This window comes from Thermobia domestica, chromosome 16, assembly GCF_964235325.1.
Source record: "Thermobia domestica chromosome 16, izTheDome1.hap1.1, whole genome shotgun sequence".
Classification (NCBI taxonomy): Eukaryota; Metazoa; Arthropoda; class Insecta; order Zygentoma; family Lepismatidae; genus Thermobia; species Thermobia domestica.
In genome coordinates, this window is record NC_137469.1 from 30,242,683 (window position 1) to 30,264,562 (window position 21,880).

The 21,880-nt window shown below is 35.4% G+C and overlaps 1 protein-coding gene and 1 long non-coding RNA gene across 4 annotated transcripts in view; one reads left to right on the forward strand and one right to left on the reverse strand.

Annotated features, from left to right (window-relative positions):
• LOC145672966 (uncharacterized) overlaps positions 1-21,880 on the reverse strand; it is a 123,639-nt gene that overhangs the window by 64,486 nt on the left and 37,273 nt on the right. The window contains exon 2 of the long non-coding RNA XR_014128707.1: positions 3,134-3,219. This is a non-coding gene — a long non-coding RNA (uncharacterized LOC145672966). The remainder of the gene's footprint in view (positions 1-3,133; positions 3,220-21,880) is intronic.
• Positions 1-21,880, forward strand: part of LOC145672964 (voltage-dependent calcium channel subunit alpha-2/delta-3-like) — a 169,912-nt gene that overhangs the window by 20,941 nt on the left and 127,091 nt on the right. For all 3 annotated transcript variants that reach the window (XM_081742228.1, XM_081742229.1, XM_081742230.1), the window contains exons 3-8: positions 1,263-1,373; positions 4,665-4,938; positions 9,538-9,669; positions 12,416-12,675; positions 15,142-15,252; positions 20,336-20,540. In XM_081742228.1, coding sequence (XP_081598354.1) covers positions 1,263-1,373; positions 4,665-4,938; positions 9,538-9,669; positions 12,416-12,675; positions 15,142-15,252; positions 20,336-20,540 — 1,093 coding nt within the window. The remainder of the gene's footprint in view (positions 1-1,262; positions 1,374-4,664; positions 4,939-9,537; positions 9,670-12,415; positions 12,676-15,141; positions 15,253-20,335; positions 20,541-21,880) is intronic.

Below are 21,880 nucleotides of genomic sequence, written 5' to 3' on the forward strand. Positions count from 1 at the left end.
CCGGTTATCGATAACCCAGTTCCTTCATATTTCCAGCACGGATTTCCAAGTGCATTTTCAAATTTACCGCGTTAGCTCGTGACTGTTTTCTGAAGGTGCCGTTTATGTTTTGATGGCGCTGTACTTCTGAGAAACTTTTATTTAGTTGAATTAAAATTCTGTACAACTATTTTATTTAGTTGGATTAAAATTCTGTAGAACTATTTTCTTTTGTTTAGTTAAAATTCTGTAGAACTACTTTAATCAGTTGAACTAAATTTTGTAGAACTATTTTATTTAGTTTGTAAACATTAAAATTTGATTTACTTTTCATTTACTAATTTTCTTTCTTTAAGGGACTGTACAGGTAGTCACTTTCTGTTAAATATATACAGCATATATAACCATTTAAAATCCGGCATTTTTGAAAATCCATCAGTTCTCAGATCCGAAGGTTGTCGGATTTTTGAATGTCGACCTGTAAATGTTTTCTTCCGGCTGCAAGGTCATTTTGGTGCTGCTCTATATATTCATGTACACTTTTGGTGTCACAGAATAAGGACTTTTTAAAATATTAAGCGTTAGGGTGTAATGTGTATTCAAGCTGGGTGTTGAAACTTTTGTCCACTTTTCCTTACACAATATTTACTTATTTGTTAATTTTAACAAAAGAGTCACTTACTAAAGTTTAAAACCCACTTTATTTTAAAGTATAATTTGAATGGCTATATATATGTCTGTATTTTCATTTATTTTCGATAGTGTCTGAAGAAGGATATGCTAGATATCCGAAACAGTTACAAATTATAATTTAAAATAAAGTGGGTTTTAAGTTTTGGTCAGTGTCTCTTTTGTTAAAATAATCAATCCAAAGCCATGAATAGTCTTATTATTTGTTAAACTTTAGAAAGTAAAGTTGCGTATACAAACTGGATAGTAAGATACTTAGAGAACATTGAAAGATATCCGGTCCATGTGTACTTCACGTTCTTATGGCGACCCTAATGTCAGTGAATGTTCATAATAGCCTACATAATACGGATATTGTCTCAAAATATTTGAACTCTTTCATTAAGTAATGTTTGGAACTCTATTATCTCTATTATGTATTCACTCTGATTCTTTGCACATTCTCTGCACTCTTTCTACAACTCTTTATTAATTTTGTTGAATCTAAATATTCCAGAAATATTGAATTATAGGTATATTCGTATACAATAGATAATGTTAATTGATATGTTAAATTGTGGAATGTTCATATCTTTCTTTCTTTCTTTTTTCAGACACTTCATGAAAAAATGTTAAAAGTAGATCGTAAAGATGGAAGAAAATTAATAGAAGACATTGCTACGAATATTGAAAAATTGGTACACCTCAAAATAAGTGCAGTGGAGGTAAGTTTGATAGTTTTTTCCCCCTTTCTCTGTTTTAAAACATTATCAAACAGATTCTAAATATTTTAGTGAAAGATGTTAGGATAATGATCTTCACCTGTCAATTCATAGTAGCCTACTTCTAGTGACAAGAAGGATTCGGATAATATTGGCTAATGGTTGGGTAATGAGAGGGCATGGTATGCCGAAAAATGTTATACCAACGATGATTTGTCATCAACTTGCCAACAGTAATATGCTACTGCCAATCAAAATTTTCTAATGTTGGCTTCCATTACAAATTACATAGAATCCTTTAAATTGGTCCAAAATATTTTTACAACATTAGCCCTATTTCACCTTTAGTCTTTCTAGCTATGCTATGAGAAGCCTTATAAAATATTCCTGTCCGTTCTTTCATCTATCAATAGATATTCAGATCAAAGCAATAAGAGATAGATAAGGTAGGTGTGCCTAATTTCGCCACACTACGTTTTGAACGATCAGAGTAAAATCTTGAACGTGAAGAGCGGAAAAGTATGAAGCTCGTTGCAAAATTATTTTATAGTTCACCCAGTATCTATAACATACCGGGTGCCCATAAATGTTTATCCTGATAACAAAACAATGTAACTCTTAATTGGATACATTAAATGTAACATGCGTTATACCACATATGCTTCTACTCATGAAGTTTCCACATATGCTTTCTTTCTACAATGCGACCTAAACTTTAGCTCACAGTAATCGCTGATTTGGTTTTTGCAAGCCACACAACACACTGAGTTTTCTCCTGAGGGGAAGCCATTTTTATGATATAAGGTAACTGCAGGTATATACCCCAGTGCAGCTAAATACGCCAAGTGTTCAGTACTGGGACGTTTCCGACGAAATCCGCTAGAATCCGCCTCCAATATGTGTCACGGTCATGGACAAGTACGGTTTGACGAATACTCCGGGAGATAGCACTGAGACCACCACGCCGTGTAGTGTTGTTTGCTTCTTGAAGGTTCTGTGGAAGGACATTATTATTTCAATAGAGGTAAGAATACGTTATTAGTACCATGCTAATTCAGAACATTGCCGCTTGTTTACAACAATATATGAATTTTTTCGTGGCCGTCTAGGAATACTTTGTTTTGTAAGTGTAATTTCAGTATTTGTGATTTCATGGCTACTAAATCAGCACCAAGCATGGTGCATCGAAATACGACAGGGCTTGTGCAGGACTGACTGCAGAAGACAAAGATGTTTTCATTTGTCTCGCATGTTCCATGTAATATTCGTGTAGTTTTCTCTACATCACAGTACAGTGACACTGTTTGTTTATCTTCTTATGGACTAAAACTTTTCAGTTTGGAACTTTATTTCAACTTTGGAGATTATCGCTTTTACATTTTATCTTTTTATATTAATTTTCCACTTTGGTTATTCTACTTTTGCTTCAGCCATGTTGTGTAATAACAGATGATGTAAGTTCGTATAATACAGATGATGTAAGCAATTGCAAGATTTATTACAGGTTTCTACTAGTATCCTAGACTTGGCGTAATTACCTACACGTGTTGGTAAATACGCCAATTTGTAACACTTTTTTCTTTTACCTTGGGTACAAAAAAGAAGTGAGTCGTATCATTGGCACATTTTTTTTTCTAAAAGCGGAAAAGGATATTCTGCAACGCACATGTCTTGTTTTTTTTTTTTTTTTTTTTTTTTTGCGTTTCATGAAAATTAAGGACATAAAAAATCCAAAAGCTTTAACATGGCGTATTTACCTACACCTACCTTAGCTCACACAGCGCTCCTTGTGGCGAAATTGTTGAATGAGACACAACTGTGCAGAAACTTCATGGGTTCCCAAGTAGACCTGTAATAGGAAAAAACGTTAGAATCATAAATTGTTGTTATATAACCCTGAAATCAGGGTAATTATTTATGGGCACGGTGTACTGTATAAAGCTACATGAATTGACATATCACGAGTACCTTCGGTTGACGTGAAAAGTTGAAATTTGGCAAGTTTATATCTTTAGAAGAGAAACCAAGAAAGTAATTATTAAAAGTACATTTTTTACATTTTCAGAAGATAAAAAGGGGAAATGAAAAACCACAATCTTATTTAAATGGGCGCTTTTTGGGGGACATTAAATCTCGTGTTTTAGGTAATTGGACTTATGATAAAAACTTATTAATGTATAAACTTGGCAGTTTTTACCCCATGTTATAAATGAAACAATAGAGGTAACTAGGAAGGCATTACTTCTATTGTTTCAATTTACTCTTTTTAACAATTATTTTCATTATTGTTTTTATTTCCTCAATTTTAGCTAACATTTCCTCACTGGATTTTCATTGTACCCTCCTACTTTTCTCCATTCTTCTCAACACACACATTTCAAACGCTTTTCCATTCATTATTTATCGATCATCCGTAATTTCCACTTTCTGCCCAATGCAATACAATGGTTACTAAATCATCAGTTGAAGAAGCAAAAGCTAGAAGCTAGAGTGAATCAGCTATACAGGGTGTCCATAAAATCTGGGTACATGGAAGAAGCACATTTTAGTCAATTTAATGTTAATGAATAATATTTTCAACATGATTTCCGTGCTGTTCAATGTATAATTTGATGCAGTTTGCAAGATTAAGGTGAAATCGATGGATTAGGTCTGAATTGCCGTCGATTTCAGCACACTGGCTGATAATGCGTTCTGTCAGGTGGTTTAAATTTCTAATCTTCATCGAGTAAACTTTCTCTTTCAGCATACCCCAGAGAAAGAAATCAAGGGGAGAAAGGTCTGGTGAACAAGGGGACCACTCCACATGACCTCTTCTCCCAATCCAGTGAGGAAAATTGTCATTTAACCAATCTCTAACAGCTGCAGCAAAATGGGCATGGGTCCCATCCTGCTGAAACCAGTCTGGAAGTCCCTTATCCAAACGTTCAATTTGAGGCATCAATTTGTCTCCTAGCATGTTCAGATAAGTCTCACCCGTTACATGTTCATCAGAGAAGACAGCTCCTAGCACATAAGCTTTCCACAAACCAATACACTGTCTGTTTCTTTAAACTTGGTGATTAATTTCCCGACGACAGTAAAACAAATGAGTTGACGATGAGGGTGTCGAAGGTTAAATTTTTCCGCAATTTTGTGATATGACAATCCTTCTCTTCCACTGCAGAGCATTAACTCGACTCGTTCTTCTTTAGTCATAGCCATCATTCAATCTGGGAAAACAAAAATAAATTGTTAGAATTCCCTATGTACGTAACTAATTAATATTGTTCGATCTATTTTATTTACTTCAAGCGCATTATGGACACAGCCGAGAACGCGGCGCTGGACGCAGCCAATGATCAGAAAGATGATGATGTACCAGATAGTTACAAATATTACAACGCCAAGCATTTGATTCCCACTGAAGAAGATGAAGAGGAGAGGCTGGAGGAAGAAGAAGATAAAGATTTCCCAAGACCTTATCGTTATCAACACGCCGAGTTATACCCAAATTCTCATTTTTACAATATGTCAGTCAATACAAATTTTAGCTCTGTGCATGTGCCAACGAATGTCTATGACCAAGGTAAGCTATATAATATATTGATCCATATACTTAAATTAATGTTATAAAACGTCCCGTTTCACAAAATAGTAACATTGTTTCATTTTTTAAAAAATTCTGGCATAAGTTTCGTCGCTGGCAAATCCCATAAATCTTCGGAATTCCCAATGGAAGAACGCTCGATTCAATCAATTTTACTTCGTTTGTCTGTGATCTTGATCACAATAGCGAAGCGAGACATCACAAACTCGTTAAACACAAGATAAGTTTACGTATTCAGTTTAAAGTCATTAATCGTGAAGTGGTCGAAAGAGACACGCAGTGTTTTCTGAGCATACGTTTCGAAAGGGAATGTTTTTTCCCCTGGAATTGGTCAAATGTTCCTTTTCCCTGTAGATACTTTTTTTTATACTACTGCAGTCATGATTTCAAGAATACTCATCTTTGCTTCTCGGTGGAGAACGGAAATTCCGGTATTGATTCATGTTTGAAATATCATCTTAGCCTGGTAAGTGGTTAGCTAGTGTACTACCATCTGTTCTTATGGAGGAAAAGGTTCGTCTTCTATTATTGCAATGAATTAGGTGTATGCTGTTTGACCTATGGATATAGGCCAACTGTATATAGGACCCAAAAGAAACCGGACTTTCGTTCTAAAAATAATAATTTATTACTTTTTTTTTTTACAAAGTTCTTTCAGTCTCCTTCAAAGTACTCTCCATTAAATGCGATTCATTTCTCCTATCTTCTTTCCCATTGTTTGAAGCACCTCTGGAACTCTGGAACTTTTATATCGTCCAATGCGCTCTGCAAAGTTTTCTTTTACAGCCTCTACACCATCAAAACATTTTCCGTTTAGATTTTGTTTAATTCTCGGAAAATGTCATCATGTTGGTCAAAAAGTTTGGATCACTTTCAATCTGATTTTTCAAGTCCTGGCTCAAATTCAGACGAATGATTTGATCCTGTGTGAGCAGGCGAGAAATAAACTTAACGGCAACATGTCTCATTTGCAAAACCTCACGCTGGCACGAGCTCCAACTCACTCCTACCTGTTTTGAAATACCATCGATAATGAAACGACGATCCTCGCTGATTTTGGGACAGATTTGCTCGATGTTTTCGTCGTTTCGAAATGATAAAGAGCACCCAAAACGAGCATGATCTTCAACACTCATCTCACCACACTTAAAGCGCCCAAACCACTCAAAAAAATGTGTGCGGTTCATAGTATCCTTCTTAAAATCCTGTTGAAGCATTTGGTAAGTTTTCGTTTCCGATTTTACAAGTAGGAAGCAAACACACTCCTTGTTCCTTTGAATCTGCCATAACGATTTCGCAGGCGGCAAACGAGAACAGTTGAGGAAAACAATAATACGATCAAACGTTAACCTCCTACGCAGACGCCGCTTGGCCAACTGATCTGGGAAGGTCTCTACTAGACCCACCTAGCAGGAGAACTCTCTACTACGCCTAGGAACGGCAGCGCTCTTTCAATCCGGTTTCTTTTGCCCCCTCGTATATATATATATATATATATATATATATATATATATATATATATATATATATATATATATATATATATATATGTGTGTGTGTGTGTGTGTGTGTGTGTGTATGTGTGTGTGTGTGTGTGTGTGTTTTGCATACCAAGGAATCACACAACAAGATCCTTATTAACGAATTTTTAATTGTACTTTGATAGATCATTTTCAAAATGTGTAAGAATTTAAAATATTAACAACAACATTCTAAAGTTGGATACATAATATAATTTCTAATATATACATATATATTTCTAACTTCAATATAATATTCCTAGAATTTCAAATTCTTATATCCTTTTCAATTAGAAACTAAAAATAACATGGTAGGCAAAGTTTTGCGAAACAATTTTGATTGAGTAACTTTCTTTTACGGAAATACACGAAGCTATGAGCGCCGTAGGAATCAGGAAGCCGAAACCGCGCTTTTGGCTAGAAGCCTATACGTATCCCTTCAATAGTCTCTTGAGAAATGACTAACTTTTTTTTTTAAGATAGTAACCGAATTTATGGTTATGGGTCGTTATTGGAAATGATGCTCTACGGTATTCTATTTCTTTACAATCAGTAAAAAATTACATTTTTAAAGTTTCATTAAAAAAAAAGAAGTCCATTTATGATAACATCTATTAATATAAGTACATAATCTCATGCATCAGTAAGCAGACTCATTATCAAAGTATAAAACGTTTATGTATTGATGGAATCCCATATCAATAATTACAGAAGTCAGAGATCAGTCATTGAATGAATAATAGTTATGAATACATGTGCCCCCTAGGATTTTTCAGAGGAAACGTTTTTCTTTAATGAACGGGGATATTAACACTTCTTCAATTCTCTTTTGATGTTCCTTTCTTTGAGAAAATTTAATTTTATGATATTAATATTAATATTTATAAATCAAATTTAGTTAAGTAATATTAAATCTAGATGTAGTGCAAATTGATTTTAATAATACACTTGAAGTAATCAGTAAAGTAAAACCATTGCAATTCCAGTTCATTTTTAATAAAAGGAGAGAATACCTCCCATATACATATACATATACATACATACTAAGGTACTCATGCAACAATTTTTATAGAGGGAGTTTGTCTAGTGCAATTAACCTCTTCACGGATATGGCATCAAATGATGCCACATATTTATCGGGAAAATAATCCGAATTTTTTTCACAAAAAAGAGTGCTAACTGAAGGTAAGTCAAATAACATTCTGAAGCTCTTGTTTTTACTTACCTTCAGTTCGCACTCTTCTTAGTGAAAATATTCGGATTATTTTCCCCATAAATATGTGCGGTGATTTGATGCCATATCCGTGAAGAGGTTAATTTGAAGTACTCACCAACTACTTCTATAAAAATTCTTGTGGACTTACCGCACGATTCTGAAACATGTATTTTTGGATAGCGCACATAGTACCAGGGAAGCAAGAAAGTTCGTGCGCTTTTATACTATGGAAGAAAACTGTCAATTACAGGGTTTTAACGGTTTGTTTATTCGGCAAAATAGCCTCCATTTGCTTCTACAACCTTCTCCCAGCGCTCAACAAGCTTGTAAATGACAGTTTTGTAGAATATTTGTTCCCGAGACTCGGAAAACTCAGCAACTGCAGTTTTGACGTCTTGTTCAGTCTTGAACTGCCTGCCACGCATAAAGTTGTCTATGGCCAAGAATAAATGGCAATCCGAAGGGGCGACATCTGGGGAGTAGGGAGAATGAGATACAAGCTCCCAACCAAGTTCTGAGATTACTTCCAGCGCCTGTTTTGCGGTGTGAGGGCGCGCGTTGTCCTGGTTATAGAGCACACCTCTTTTGTTTACTAGTGCTGGCTGTTTCTGGGTCAGTTTGGTGGCTACCGTTCTCAGTTGTGATGAGTACACATCTTTGGTAATTGTCTTACCACGTTCCAAGAATTCGTAGTGCACGATACCGTTTGTAGTCCACGAAACACAGAACAAAACCTTGTGTTGATGGATGTTCGGTTTTGCAGTCAAAGGCTTCGGATCATTCGGTGATAGCCAATGGTATGACCGTTTTTTATTGTCATACATGACCCACTTCTCGTCACAAGTTATTATACGGTCCAAAATTGGACAGATTTTGTGTCTCGTCAACAAAAATGAACAGATATTCAGTCTTAGAACTTGGCTCATAGCGGTCAGCTCGTGAGAGACCCACTGACCCAGTTTTCAGGTCTTCCCCAACTGATGCAGACTTACCCGAATAATTTTCCTGCTTACCTCGAATCGGTGAGCAAGTTCCTGGCATGTTTGACTGCAATAATCTTCAATAGAGGCCTTCAGGTGGTCCATATCCACTGATTTAGGCCTCCCAGAGCGAGGCTTATCTTGAAAGGTCTCGTCACCAGTTGAAAAGGTCTGGAACCATTTTTGTGCTGTACATTTACTTATTACACCCTCTCCGAGCGCAACACATATTTTTCTAGCTGCTTCTGCACCATTTGTCCCCAATTTAAACTCGTAAAGCAAACAAACTCTAAAAACTTCATTTGACACTGACATGATCACGAGCGATTTTTACACATTACACTGACAAATGCGTTGTTATATTCACCGTGGCTGATGCGTCAATGTATAAGCTTTTCCAAACAGTCAAAACTTTCATGCTACGGGGACAGGTGTCGCCGCAGCAGCCAAATGGAAGCGGGAGTGGTTCAAAAGCGCACGAACTTTCTTGCTTCCCTGGTAGTTCCTAAATAAAGTCTTGATCGGACTACGGTAGGTTCCATAGTTTTAGAACTATGGACCTTTAAAGTTCATTTTTTCATGTTTTCGGCAGCCTATAACTCAGAAAGGCATTTGTGCACCAGGTTGGTCTATACTTACCTTGGTGTCATGAATCACCTCCCAAACGTTGTCGGTGTTGTTTTGAAACAACATATATATATATATATATATATATATATATATATATATATATATATATATTGTTTGTTAGATAGATATATGGCATAGGCACTGAGCGCCCTCAATTAATACTAACATATACAGATACATATTTGATCATATGTAAATTATTATTAACATATTCTCTCATTACCGTTTACAGCAACAGATGTTTTACGAGGAATTAGATGGTCTGAAAAGTTAGATCCGATTTTTAAACACAATTACGAAAAGGATCCATCTTTGTCCTGGCAATATTTTGGAAGCTCCACTGGATTTATGCGACAATACCCAGGTATGAAGATTAAGAGAAAAGTACAAAAAAAAAAAAAAAAAAACTTCAAATTTCATGTTATTATTTTTTTGTTCGTTTTTTATTTAACTTTATTGTTTGCGATGAAATTGAATACTTAAGACAGTTTGTTCGCCATTAGGAACTTTCTTGTAGGGTGATATATTTTCAAAGTTTATTTATTCTTTTAATATATTTTATTAAAATCACGTTTATTACACAAAGGTTTTGTTGTCCCTAATAGAATAACACTGCTTTAGGTTATTGGTGTTATATGATAGAATTACGGTATTAATTACGTATTGATGGGTACATCTTAAGGATTAAGAAATAACAGTAGCTAGCTAATTAACTAACTAACTCTATGGCCTATGAAACCCGGAGGTTCAATGCCGCGTTCACAAAAGCTCTCCACTGGCTTCTATCCTTAGCTAACTGCATCCAGTTTCTACTTTGTATTCCAATCTCTGCGAGATCCATCTTAACATTGTCCTCCCATCTGCGCCTAGGTCTTCCTAATGGTCGTTTTCCGATCGATCTTCCAGTCAAGACTTTGAAAGCGTTTCTACTTTCTTACAGCTGCATGACCTGCCCACCTAAGCCTCCTACACTTGATAACCCTAACAATGTTGGGTAAACCGTATAAATTATGTAGTTCCTCGTTATAAAGTTTCCGCCATTCCCCATTCCCGTTCCTCTTGGGTCCGAATATTCGTCTCAGGATCTTGTTCTCAAATACTTTCAGTCTATGTTCTTCCCTCAGACTAAGCGACCATGTTTCGCAACATACAGAACAACAGACATGATTATCGTTTTGTATATTTTAAGCTTCAGATTCCTCGACAGAATTCGCGACGACAAGAGATTTTGAACCGAATAGTAACACAAATTCTCTGCTTTTAGTGAACATTTAATTTCTTCGTGAATATGATTTTCCTCTGTTAATATTGATCCTACATATTTGAAACTGTTCACTTTATCAAAAGTATTATTTAATATTTTAACGCATCCATAATTTGCTGTATTCCGGTCCCGACGCACTTCCATGTATTTAGTATTCTCTGCATTTACTTCTAAACCCATGTCCCTGCAAGCGAAGAAATAACAGTAGAGATTATATAAATAGAAACCACATTTGATTCTTAAGTCATAACCGTGTATGTAGCATTTAACATATAACTTCCATTTTGATGTTGTATATGAAGTAAATTACAAACACATATAATGTTGTTTTTTTTAGTTTCTCAAATATGTTTGCATAAAATATACTTAATAAATAGTTTATTTTCTTTTAAAAAACATGCTGAAGACGATTGTTAGATTTGTATTTGTCCTGTGGTTTGCCGTAAATAATCCTATAGTTATATTAGTGAGTAAAAAAGCGGATGTCTGTAGTGAAAGTTTACAGTAGTAGAAAGTACTCTTAGTTTTTGAATGGTAAGCAGAAGGAAATCTTAATTCACAATGCTTTTTTCAAGTCAATATATACTGTTCCAAAGACTCATTATCAGAAATATTTTCATACTAGGTTTAATAGGGGACGATAGGAGAACAATAGAAAGAAATGCAGAGATCTTATTAAACGCTTGCAGGGACATGGGTTTAGAAGTAAATGCAGAGAATACTAAATACATGGAAGTGCGTCGGGACCGTAATAGGCAAATTACGAATGCGTTAAAATATTAAATAATACTTTTGATAAAGTGGATACTTTCAAAATGATCAATATTAACAGACGAAAATCATATTCACGAAGAAATTAAATGTCGACTGAAAGCAGGGAATTTGTGTTATTATTCAGTTCAAAATCTCTTGTCGTGGCGAATTCTGTCGAGGAATTTGAAGCTTAAATATACAAAACGATAATCATGCCTGTTGTTCTGTATGGTTGCGAAACATGGTCGCTTACTCTGGGGGAAGAACATTGAATACTCTGGGGAATTGAAAGTATTTGAGACTAAGATCCTGAGACGAATGTTCGAACCCAAGAGGAATGGGAATGGGGAATGGCGAAAACTTCATAACGAGGAACTACATAATTTATACGGTTTACCAAACATTGTTAGGGTCATCAAGTGTAGGAGGCTTAGGTGGTCAGGTCATCTAGCAAGGCTGTAAGAAAGTAGAAACGCTTTCAAAGTCTTGACTGGAAGACCCATCGGAAAACGACCATTAGGAAGACTTAGGCACAGATTGGAGAACAATATTAAGGTGGATCTCGCAGAAATAGGAATACATAGAAACTAGATCCAATTGGCTAAGGATAGAAGTCAGTGGAGTGCATTTGTGAATGTGGCATTGAACCTCCGGGTTCCATAGGCCATAGAGTTAGTTAGTTAGGTGTTACCTTGTAAATACGCATATAGGTCACTCATTGATGAATTGAAAAATATGCAATATTAGCATAAAGTGGATTGGTTCATCTTGAGAGAGAATGATGTTCCAAAGCAAAGAATCCATAAACTTATATGTGTATACTAAAACCCGAGAAAGCTATAAAACACTCAGTACATACATAAATAAACTATCTATACTAGTTACCGGTACTGAAATATTAGTATCAGCAACTTAATGCTAAATTTAGTTCTGTTATTTCTATAAGAAAGGTCTCAAAGTGGATCCTTGTGGAACTCTATGGAATATCTTATGATTTGACTCGAGATAAATAGTACGGCGTTAATGTACTTAATAATTTTCCTCCAATAGTGCAACTATTTTATTGTCACTTATGTTTTAAAATTTATTTTAGCGATGCAATGGTTAGCCAAAGTAGACCTTTATGATTGCCGTACACGTAATTGGTACATTGAAGCTGCAACTAGTCCAAAAGATGTGGTGATTCTAGTTGATACATCCGGTTCAATGACTGGTATGAGAAAAGAAATTGCAAAACATGTGGTCAACAACATACTTGATACTTTGGGCAACAATGATTTTGTTAATGTGTTCAACTTTTCGGATAATACGGACAACGTAGTGGAGTGCTTTGATCAAAGTACATTGGTACAGGTAAGCACCTTCCATATATGAATGTTAAAAGCAAAGGGATTTAAGTTATAATATTTTCGAAATTCTGATAAGTTCAAAAATTAAAACAAAATGCTCACAATACAATATGTTTGTGTCAAATAGAAATAAGTAGAACGTATTTACTGGCAGTATGTAAAGATTTTAATTAAATCTTCATTGAATGACTGTACCTAGGTACAAGTCTCTCATAACTAAAATATTGATTTCTTGTAAGTATGAAACATACACTTGTATTCCTTTCTTACGATTATAATATATGCATAATTTTAAATGTATTTATTTTCGTGGAGATGATGGATTTGAGCAGGGCGCAAAATTTCCGGTCGTCAGGTCACCATTGGCAACTAGAAATTTAGCGGTGGCGACCCGTGTTCAGTAGGAATGGTTTCTGCCTAAATTCACAGGGCTGCTCAGTATCCGTTTCGCACGAAAACAGTTGTCACCGAGTGAGAGAAAAGCACGGAATGTGATGTCTTCACAACGGACATGGAAAGTGAAGTTTTCACAACGTTGTAATTCGGACAACTCGACATGTATAGAATGTATATGAATTATCCCATTCAAAATTAATTATCCTGAATCTAATGTCTGGTTTTGAAATTTTATACCCTGATGTAATCTCTTTCTTTGTCAAACCAAAGGCCGTACAGGGGGACCTCTCCTAATTTGTACGTGAGAGGCACTGGCAACCAACATTTTTGGATTGGCGAATGCGTCTGACTTTGAAATTTTGCGCCCTGGATTTGAGTATATTCTCCACTTATTTTATTGTGCTTAGATAAGATAGATTTATATTGTGTGACTTAGAAAAGCGAGAAGTGTTTGGAAGACATAAATCCAATGTCCCCACATTTATAATCCACAATTGAGTGCATCTATAATTCCTCAACAATACGTTCCCGACCCCCGTTAGGCTTAAACATCCGAATCCAATCAACTACACAGCTGGTAATAGTATACAACAGTTCCTCATCGTGTTCCGTACTCGAGGATAGTTCTTACTCTTGCATCACGTACAGAAATGGTGGTATGTCATGTACAAGTGGTAATAGAACACATAAGAAACACAGATCATGTTGTAATCACACTGGAATATGCAGTATGAGTACACCGTGATCTGCGTTTCTTATGTGTGCTATTACAACTTCTACATGAAATACCCTCACGTTTGTACGCAACAGTAAGAACTATCCACGAGCACAAGACACGTAATATGCGTTCAATCCCCCCCCCCCACACACACATAGTGAAATATAAAGTACAAGGACACTACAGAGGCGCACATAAAGTGCACCGTACTCGAGGATAGTTCTAACTCTTGCACCACGTACAGAAATGGTGGTATGTCATGTACAAGTTTCAGTCAATAAGTAAATGAAAGTCGCTTTGTTACCCCATTTTCAAGTTTCTAGATCCTCAATGAATAATCCGTAAAAGACTGAACTTCGTGAGTCCTCGGGAAATGATGAGGAACTGTTGTATACTATATCCCGCTATACTAATTCTTCTATAATCCAGATAGCGTCATTAAGTATTACCAAAAAAGGCATCGAAATTATTCCAGGAGTATTAATCCATCTTAACCTGCTTCCAATCTAAACTCATTTATTTGCACAGCATTTAATCTAGCAACACACAATCAAAATATAGGCACGTGCCATTATTCCTTAACATTACGAGTCCGTAGCCTTAAGCCTCATTCCGTACAAATCTTATTCTCAACACTGGTGTAAGACATAGTTGCTATATTCATTGGTTGCTCAAGAATTTTTAAGAGAGAAAGGAAATCATTCTTTCACAAAACACTACCAGCTTCATGCTGCATGTTCTCAATTGATCCAGATATGTGGAAAAGCACGTGTATAATTAGTCTTTCCGTCTCTAAGCGTTATCACTAAGAATAAATTTTTGAATAGCGGAAGGATACAAATAACTTTTCAGTACAGCTCTGAAGATAAATATAGTCAGTACGTTTGGAATGTTAACCTAATATAAAATAAACACAGATGGAAAATCAAAAAACATATTTGTGTAACAGAGAGCAGTTTTTTGAATAGCGGATACAAATAGTTTTGTTTGTTACCATTTAGAAGTAAGAAAAAACAGAGACTACTTTAACTTTTGGATAGCGGAAGAATGCAAATAGTTTTGTTTGCTGCCATTAAGAAGAGAGACCACAGTAGTTCATCTTTTGAGTTATGGGAGGATATAGTTAAGTTTGTTGTTGTTTAAAACTAAACAGAAACAGAGTAGCTTACAGTTGTGAATTTAGTTGCATATGTTCTGATTTTTGTTATATTTTATACTCGTAATTGAAATTACCTCGTAAGGACAAGTAAGATAAATTATGAGGCTCTGATATATTTTTATTTCCATTTTTCATTTTGTTTAATTTTAATCCAATGATAGTATTGTGTCTGAAGCTCATATTATTCTTTATACTAGGCTAATCTGGAAAACGTACGATCACTGAAAAATGCTATAGAAGATTTGGATACGGAAGGAATAGCCAACTTTACAGAAGCACTGACGAAAGCATTTGAACTACTGAAATTGGTAAGTAATCAATTCGATACAAGGAAGATACCGAATTAACATTTTTTTCTGAAGAAAGAAGCACTTAACTTGAGACAGAAATGTTATTAGTAAAGCAACCCCAAAGCATAAAAAGCATAATGGCATTTTACACATATGGTTGGTACCTTGAACATGATTGTGGTTGTCTAAGGGTCCAGAAGAAACTAATTTTAAAAGCATAATAAAGCATAAGTTTAGAAAATAAAGCATAAAGCATAATTTAAATTATAGTATAGCACAATTCTTGGAAAATTCTGTTTAACTGCAAGTTTCACATACTGTATTAATATTTTTTAAAACCAGTATGTACAATGCAAAATCTTTGAGAACATAACAATGCAATAATGAAAAGCTTATTTTTATTTTTGTAAACTTTACGGTGTATGCGCAGTTATGAATGATGATTCGGAATGTACAAAAAGTGCACAAGAACTTGACACTATATTGTTATGTGTATCTCTTGAACTTGAGCACTTTCTGTATTTTTATGGTGGCATCGTTTATTCTCCCTTTCTGTATATGTGCTCCTCTAAGGCGCACACAAGTGATAAAAAAAACTGACTCGAGCAAAGTATATCTCCTTACAGTAAATTAAGTAGAAAGTTCATTAAATATGAAACAAACTGCTTGCATAAAATATTAATAAATGCATCAAGATATTTAGAATTTTTAATATATAGTAAATATTATACATTATATACGATTAATGTAAAACAATGGCTGAAATTAACAATAAAGCATAATAAGGCATAATTTTTAAAAATAATAAAGCATAATAAAACAAAAAATAAAGCATAATGTGGGTCGCTCTAGTTATTAGTTAGTAGAAAGTTAACAGGGAATGAGAATACCAGAAAAATATCATGAAATTAATTGTTAGAAATCAAGTCCTTACTTTATTATATTCTTCATGAATTCAGCATTCACAGGGATTTTTCTGGAAGTTAAAATTTTTATTAGTATCCAATATAATTCAATACTCATTATTTATATTTCTATCAACTTGGACACAGTTATTTCTTGTAGATTCATAACATTGTTCAGTTACCTTGTTACCTATGTCATTTCTGAAACTAAACTTCAAATTTTCGTATGTCTGTTATATGTCTGGGAACTGTATCGCTAAAACTAATTTATTTTTAAGGATAACTAGGTTTTGGGTATAGTTAATTGATAATGTGTGTAGAGAAAAGCAACAATCAACTTGTATAATTGCGTGCACCTAAAAAATTCTCGAAGTTGTTGCTGCAAAGATAGTTGTCAGAACAAAATTATACTTTTTAACTGCGAAAAAATAAATCAGTGTTTGGACATTTTGAAAAAAATAACTTGGTCATTGCCTAACATGACCAAAATGGCTTGAAATGTTCTACCAGTGAACAAAAAATGTCAATAATGCATGCTAACAGTGGTTAATAGGAATTGCTCTGTGTTCAAAATCATCTCAACGTCTGGTGTGTATGGGCAGAAACGACTTGTAAATGTGTAAATGGTAATGTGTGAAGTTCCCTGCCATTGTTTAAAACTCGCTTCTGTGCCGTATACTCATTGAATTTATAAGAAATTCATGTACATTTTGAACACTATTAAGATAATTCATACCAGAAATGGGCTTTTTTGCTAGCCCTCACTCACACTCACTCTCAATCAAGTTCCTCACACTGACCCTTAGCCACACTCACCCTCAATCGACTCCCTCACACTCACTCTCAGCCATACTCACCCTCTATCGACTCCCTCACATTCACTCTGAATCGACTCCCTTACACTCATCCTCAATCGGCTTCCTCACACTCACCCTTAGCCATACTCACCCTCAATCGACTCTCTCACACTCACATTCAGCAACACTCAAACTCAATCGATTCCCTCACACTCATCCTCAATCGACTCCCTCACATTCATCTTCAATAGACTTCCTCACACTCACCCTCAATTGACTCTCACACTCATTCTCAATAGACTTCCTCACACTCACCCTCAATTGACTCTCACACTCACCTTTAGCCACGCTCACCTTCAATCGACTCCCTTACACTCACTCTCAGCCACACTCAACCTCAATCGATTCCCTCACACTCATCCTCAATCGACTCCCTCACACTCACTCTCAGCCACACTCAACCTCAATCGATTCCCTCACGCTCATCCTCAATCGACTCCCTCACACTCACTCTCAGCCATACTCAACCTCAATCGATTCTCTCACGCTCATCCTCAATCGACTGCCCCACACTCATCCTCAATCGACTCCCTTACACTCACTCTCAGCAGCACTCATTCTCAATCAACTGCCCCACACTCATCCTCAAACGACCCCCTCACACTCACCCTTAGCCACATTCACCCTTACACTTATCTATCAAAATAAAGGTGAGGACGGCCCTTTTGAGAGCAAAAATGAGTGAGCGTGCTCATCTCTGGTCCTAATAACCACTGTTAGCATAGCATACATTCTAGATATTTTTTGTCCACTGATTGAACACTTCGGAACATTGTTTGAAGATGTTAATGATCAAAATTTGTTTGTAGATTCATGTAACGTTAAAACAATGTTTAAAATCTAAGACTTAGTTGAATTAATGTTGCTCAACAGTCTCGTAAAATTTTTCGTCTTGTCTTTTACGCTCATTGTCCGTGCTTCGGAGGTGTGATCTTATGGCATACATTAGTCAATTGAAAATGATTGTTATATGATACAAACTGTTATAAGCATGCATTCTTCCTTACGTTCCTTCTGTAACCTTTTGTTTATTTTCACTTCTTTGTCTATCTTTTTTTTTATTTTCTCTTTCACTGCTTCGTTTCTCGTTTGGTTTCCTTTATTCCTTGTTTCTATCATTTCTCTCTTTTCCTTCTTTCTATTAATTTCCGTTGCACTCCTTGCTTCACCTATGTTCCTCCCAGTACGCAGTTAACTACATTTATTTTATTCTGCTTCTTCACTAGATTCCCCCTGCATCCTTAACATTAGTATAGTGGGTGGCGCAAACATTAGTTTATCCATACACAAAATTTAAGTTTATAGAAATTGGGAAAGTAATTTACATTGTGGACCCAAACACAGAGTATCACACGTTTTATTTAAAATCACCTTTTGCTTTCTTGATGCTTCTGTCTGTTTTAATTCGGAACAAAAATTCATGGTCGTCCAAACCTGTTTACATTTGCAATGTTCCCGTTATTTCAAATGTTTTGTTTAGTCTAGTCAGGCACGTAGCCAAGGGGTAGACCCAGGGGTAGCCAAGGGGTGGATCCGGGGATCCGGACCCACCTTCGGAACCAGAAATGAAAAAATAAAAGAAGGATAAAACAAAAAGAAACGAGAAAAAGAAGAATCAGTGTTAAAAAATATAAAGCTACAACAAGCATTTGATTGCTCTTTCTTGTGAGGAGCTTTGTGTGGAGGAAACGGGAGGGCGGTTGTCAAGTTGAAAATGGATATTATTGTAACGGAGCATTCCAAAGTCCATCTAGCTCCATGCTAATCCTATGGACTACAAATGACGTTCCATAAACCGGTTCTATCAGATAGACTCTCAAGTAGAACTTAAGAAATGTCCACAATCACCAATAATATAGATTCCAGTTACACTTATTAAAGAAATTTTCAATTTTGCGGCAACACTAATCCATTTTATACAATATCTTTAGTGGCAAAAGAGATCTTGTTGCTATCCTTGACGACATTAAACAAAGATGAAAGAAAGAAGAAGAAAGAAAACGAGAAGAACCGAGTTCGAATGACCTCAAAAGACTATATCTTTTTCAATACTTTTTTATATTCTTTTTCTCGAGATTTCTTCATAGTTGGTTATTAAAATACTTACTAACATATCCTCATTTTATTGTCCTAACAAATCAATATGGGTATGTTGTCAGTAAAACAGTTTAGAATGATCTAGCCCTTGGTGTGATAACCACAGTATTTCGTCACGGATCTCCCCTATTACGAAACCCTGGCTACGTGCCTGATCTAGTGCTGTTTAAATTTCAATAATACACGATTCGAATTATGGATTCTTGGAATATTCGAATAACAACGAAAAAAACGAATAACGAATTAGAATCATTTTAACAGTACTAGTCCAGTCTCCATAGTTATTGTCGTTTTGGTGAAGCCGTACAGAAAACTTTGCACGAAAACCTTCCTGTGCTTCAGTTTTTTTTTTTTTTTTTGCCATAATTGAAACATCTTTTTACGCTGTTCTGTTGTATACCTATCTACCATTACAGTTTTCAACACGTCACAGTTTTGAACACAACAAAATCACATACCACAACAAATCTGAGTCTCAATTGTTAAGAAAAGAATAGCAATCGCATGGTTACAAGGTCATCCGACAATGTAGTCAAACGCATATATTTTAATCACGCTCCACCTTAGCCATAGGAGCTAAATGCACAGTTCTGATTGGTTGAAGTTATCGGTTTCTCACAACGTAGCAAACATATAGCACAAATCAAACGCCAACTGCTGTCGGTACTTGTGGCCGAGCATGCTAGCGCTAGCACATGAGCTAGTAATAAAAGTTGCTTTTGGCGTAGGTTCAAACCCGCCCCAAGGAAGTTTTTTTATTTTTCAAAATTTTAATAACACTTTTATCATTTAAATAAGATTAAAAATAATACTTTTTTGCCCTTGTACGTAACATATAATGCATAAAAAGTGATTTACTTACGTTACGAAACATAGCTGAGTGAGTGTAAGCGAGCGAAGAGGGTTAGAAGGATCGTTTTGTTCCACCTTGACTCTCACAATAATACCACGTGACATTACGTTACACTCGGGTGGTGCAACTGTGATGTAAATCTACCTTCATCCGCTTCCTTGTGACCAACTTAAAACAGTTGACTAGAGTAGTAGCGCGTGAAAAAAAAGAAGTAAGCCACTCAAACATATCACTTAGCACGAATGTAACTATATCTTAATATAAATGTTATTATTTTAGGTAAACTTACTTTTGTGCTATTCTGTATTTCTGTAACATCCCATGTACTCACTCTTCTGTTGCCTATATTTCTATTAAATATTAAACGAAGAATTTATGTTTAATTTCAGTACAGGGAAGAACCAAACCGAGGTGCTGGATGTAATCAGGCAATAATGTTAGTTACTGATGGCGTTCCTTATAACTTCAAGGAATTATTTGAAATATACAATTGGTATAATAAGACTTATATGCATGTGAGGGTGTTCACTTACTTGATTGGCCGAGAAGTAGCCGATATTAGAGATGTGAAATGGATGGCTTGCGCTAATCAAGGTAGACGCACTATCTTTCTCAATAACTATATCAGATTTTCTTTTCTTATCTGTTTCTTTCGTAGTTTAGGATTTCTTCGGTTAAAGAACAAAACGCAGAAACAATTTTCAAAAAAATATATACAGGGTGAATCATTTATTTTGGATCTCCCTTGTAACTTTTAAACTAATACACTGAAAATGAAATGCAAATATCAATGGCAGGAACATAGTTTAACATACATTGCAAAACCACAAGATTAACCTAGCATAAAGTCATTTTTTTTTTCAAATGGCACTGCATCAGATTATTACGTATTTCAAATCTGTATGTTAAACGAGAACTTGCAATACCAGATTTATTATTCAGTATTACAAACTCAGGACGCTACAGTATTACAAATCTTCAAATTTTGCAGGTCTCTACAACCCTAGTAATGCAAGTGAGGCGGGCAATGCTGATCATAGGTATCTTGTCAAATATTAAGATCAGTATGTGACGTAAATAATAAAACTGGACCACACTGATTCAGCTGGAGAACGCTCACCTCTGGTGTGTGGGGGCCCTGGTTCTATCTCACCTCGTACCATATGAAATTTGCGATGTACAAACTGTGTGTGTGGGTTTTCTCTGGCTTATCTCGTTGTTCTCTCCTATTTTCATTCCATGAATTTAATTCATTCTCATCATCTTCGTCTTCCTTAGCCTTGGCGCATAATCGTAGTACTTTAAACTAAATTTCATTTCATTGTCTCTCTCTCTTTATATATATATATATATATATATATATATATATATATATATATATATATCGGGTGTTCTATAAATGGCGCCCACGAACAACCGAGCGCTATTCTTCAGGTCAAAATAAAAAGAAAATACTGTATAATGGCATGTCTTCCGGAGTCACATAGGGAATCAAAAGTTTCACAATATGGCAACAAACTTGGAATCATTAGCATCGCTCTACAAATCTATCAAAGAGTTATTTCGATTATTACGCTAATAACTAGTGTGCTAGTGTCAATGCCTATTAACTTTAACTGTTATCTGGCAAGAATCGATGCAATTATTTGATGGATTGGTAGATCTTCTCCATAGTTCTTCATCTGCGACGTTACCACATAGTATAATTCGTGTTTCCGTGTTTCCAAAAGGTTTTCAATTATATATGTTTTTCGCTTTATTTTTGACTTTTAGAATATGCTCTGTAGTCCGTGTGTGCCACTTGTAGAACACCATATGTATATAAACGAAAGTGATCTTATGTGGATTGCATCACGGGAAAATGGATAAATCTTTGAAATAAATTTTTCAACATAGCTGTCACTCACTTCGAGCTTTTTCTTATGTTATTTTGA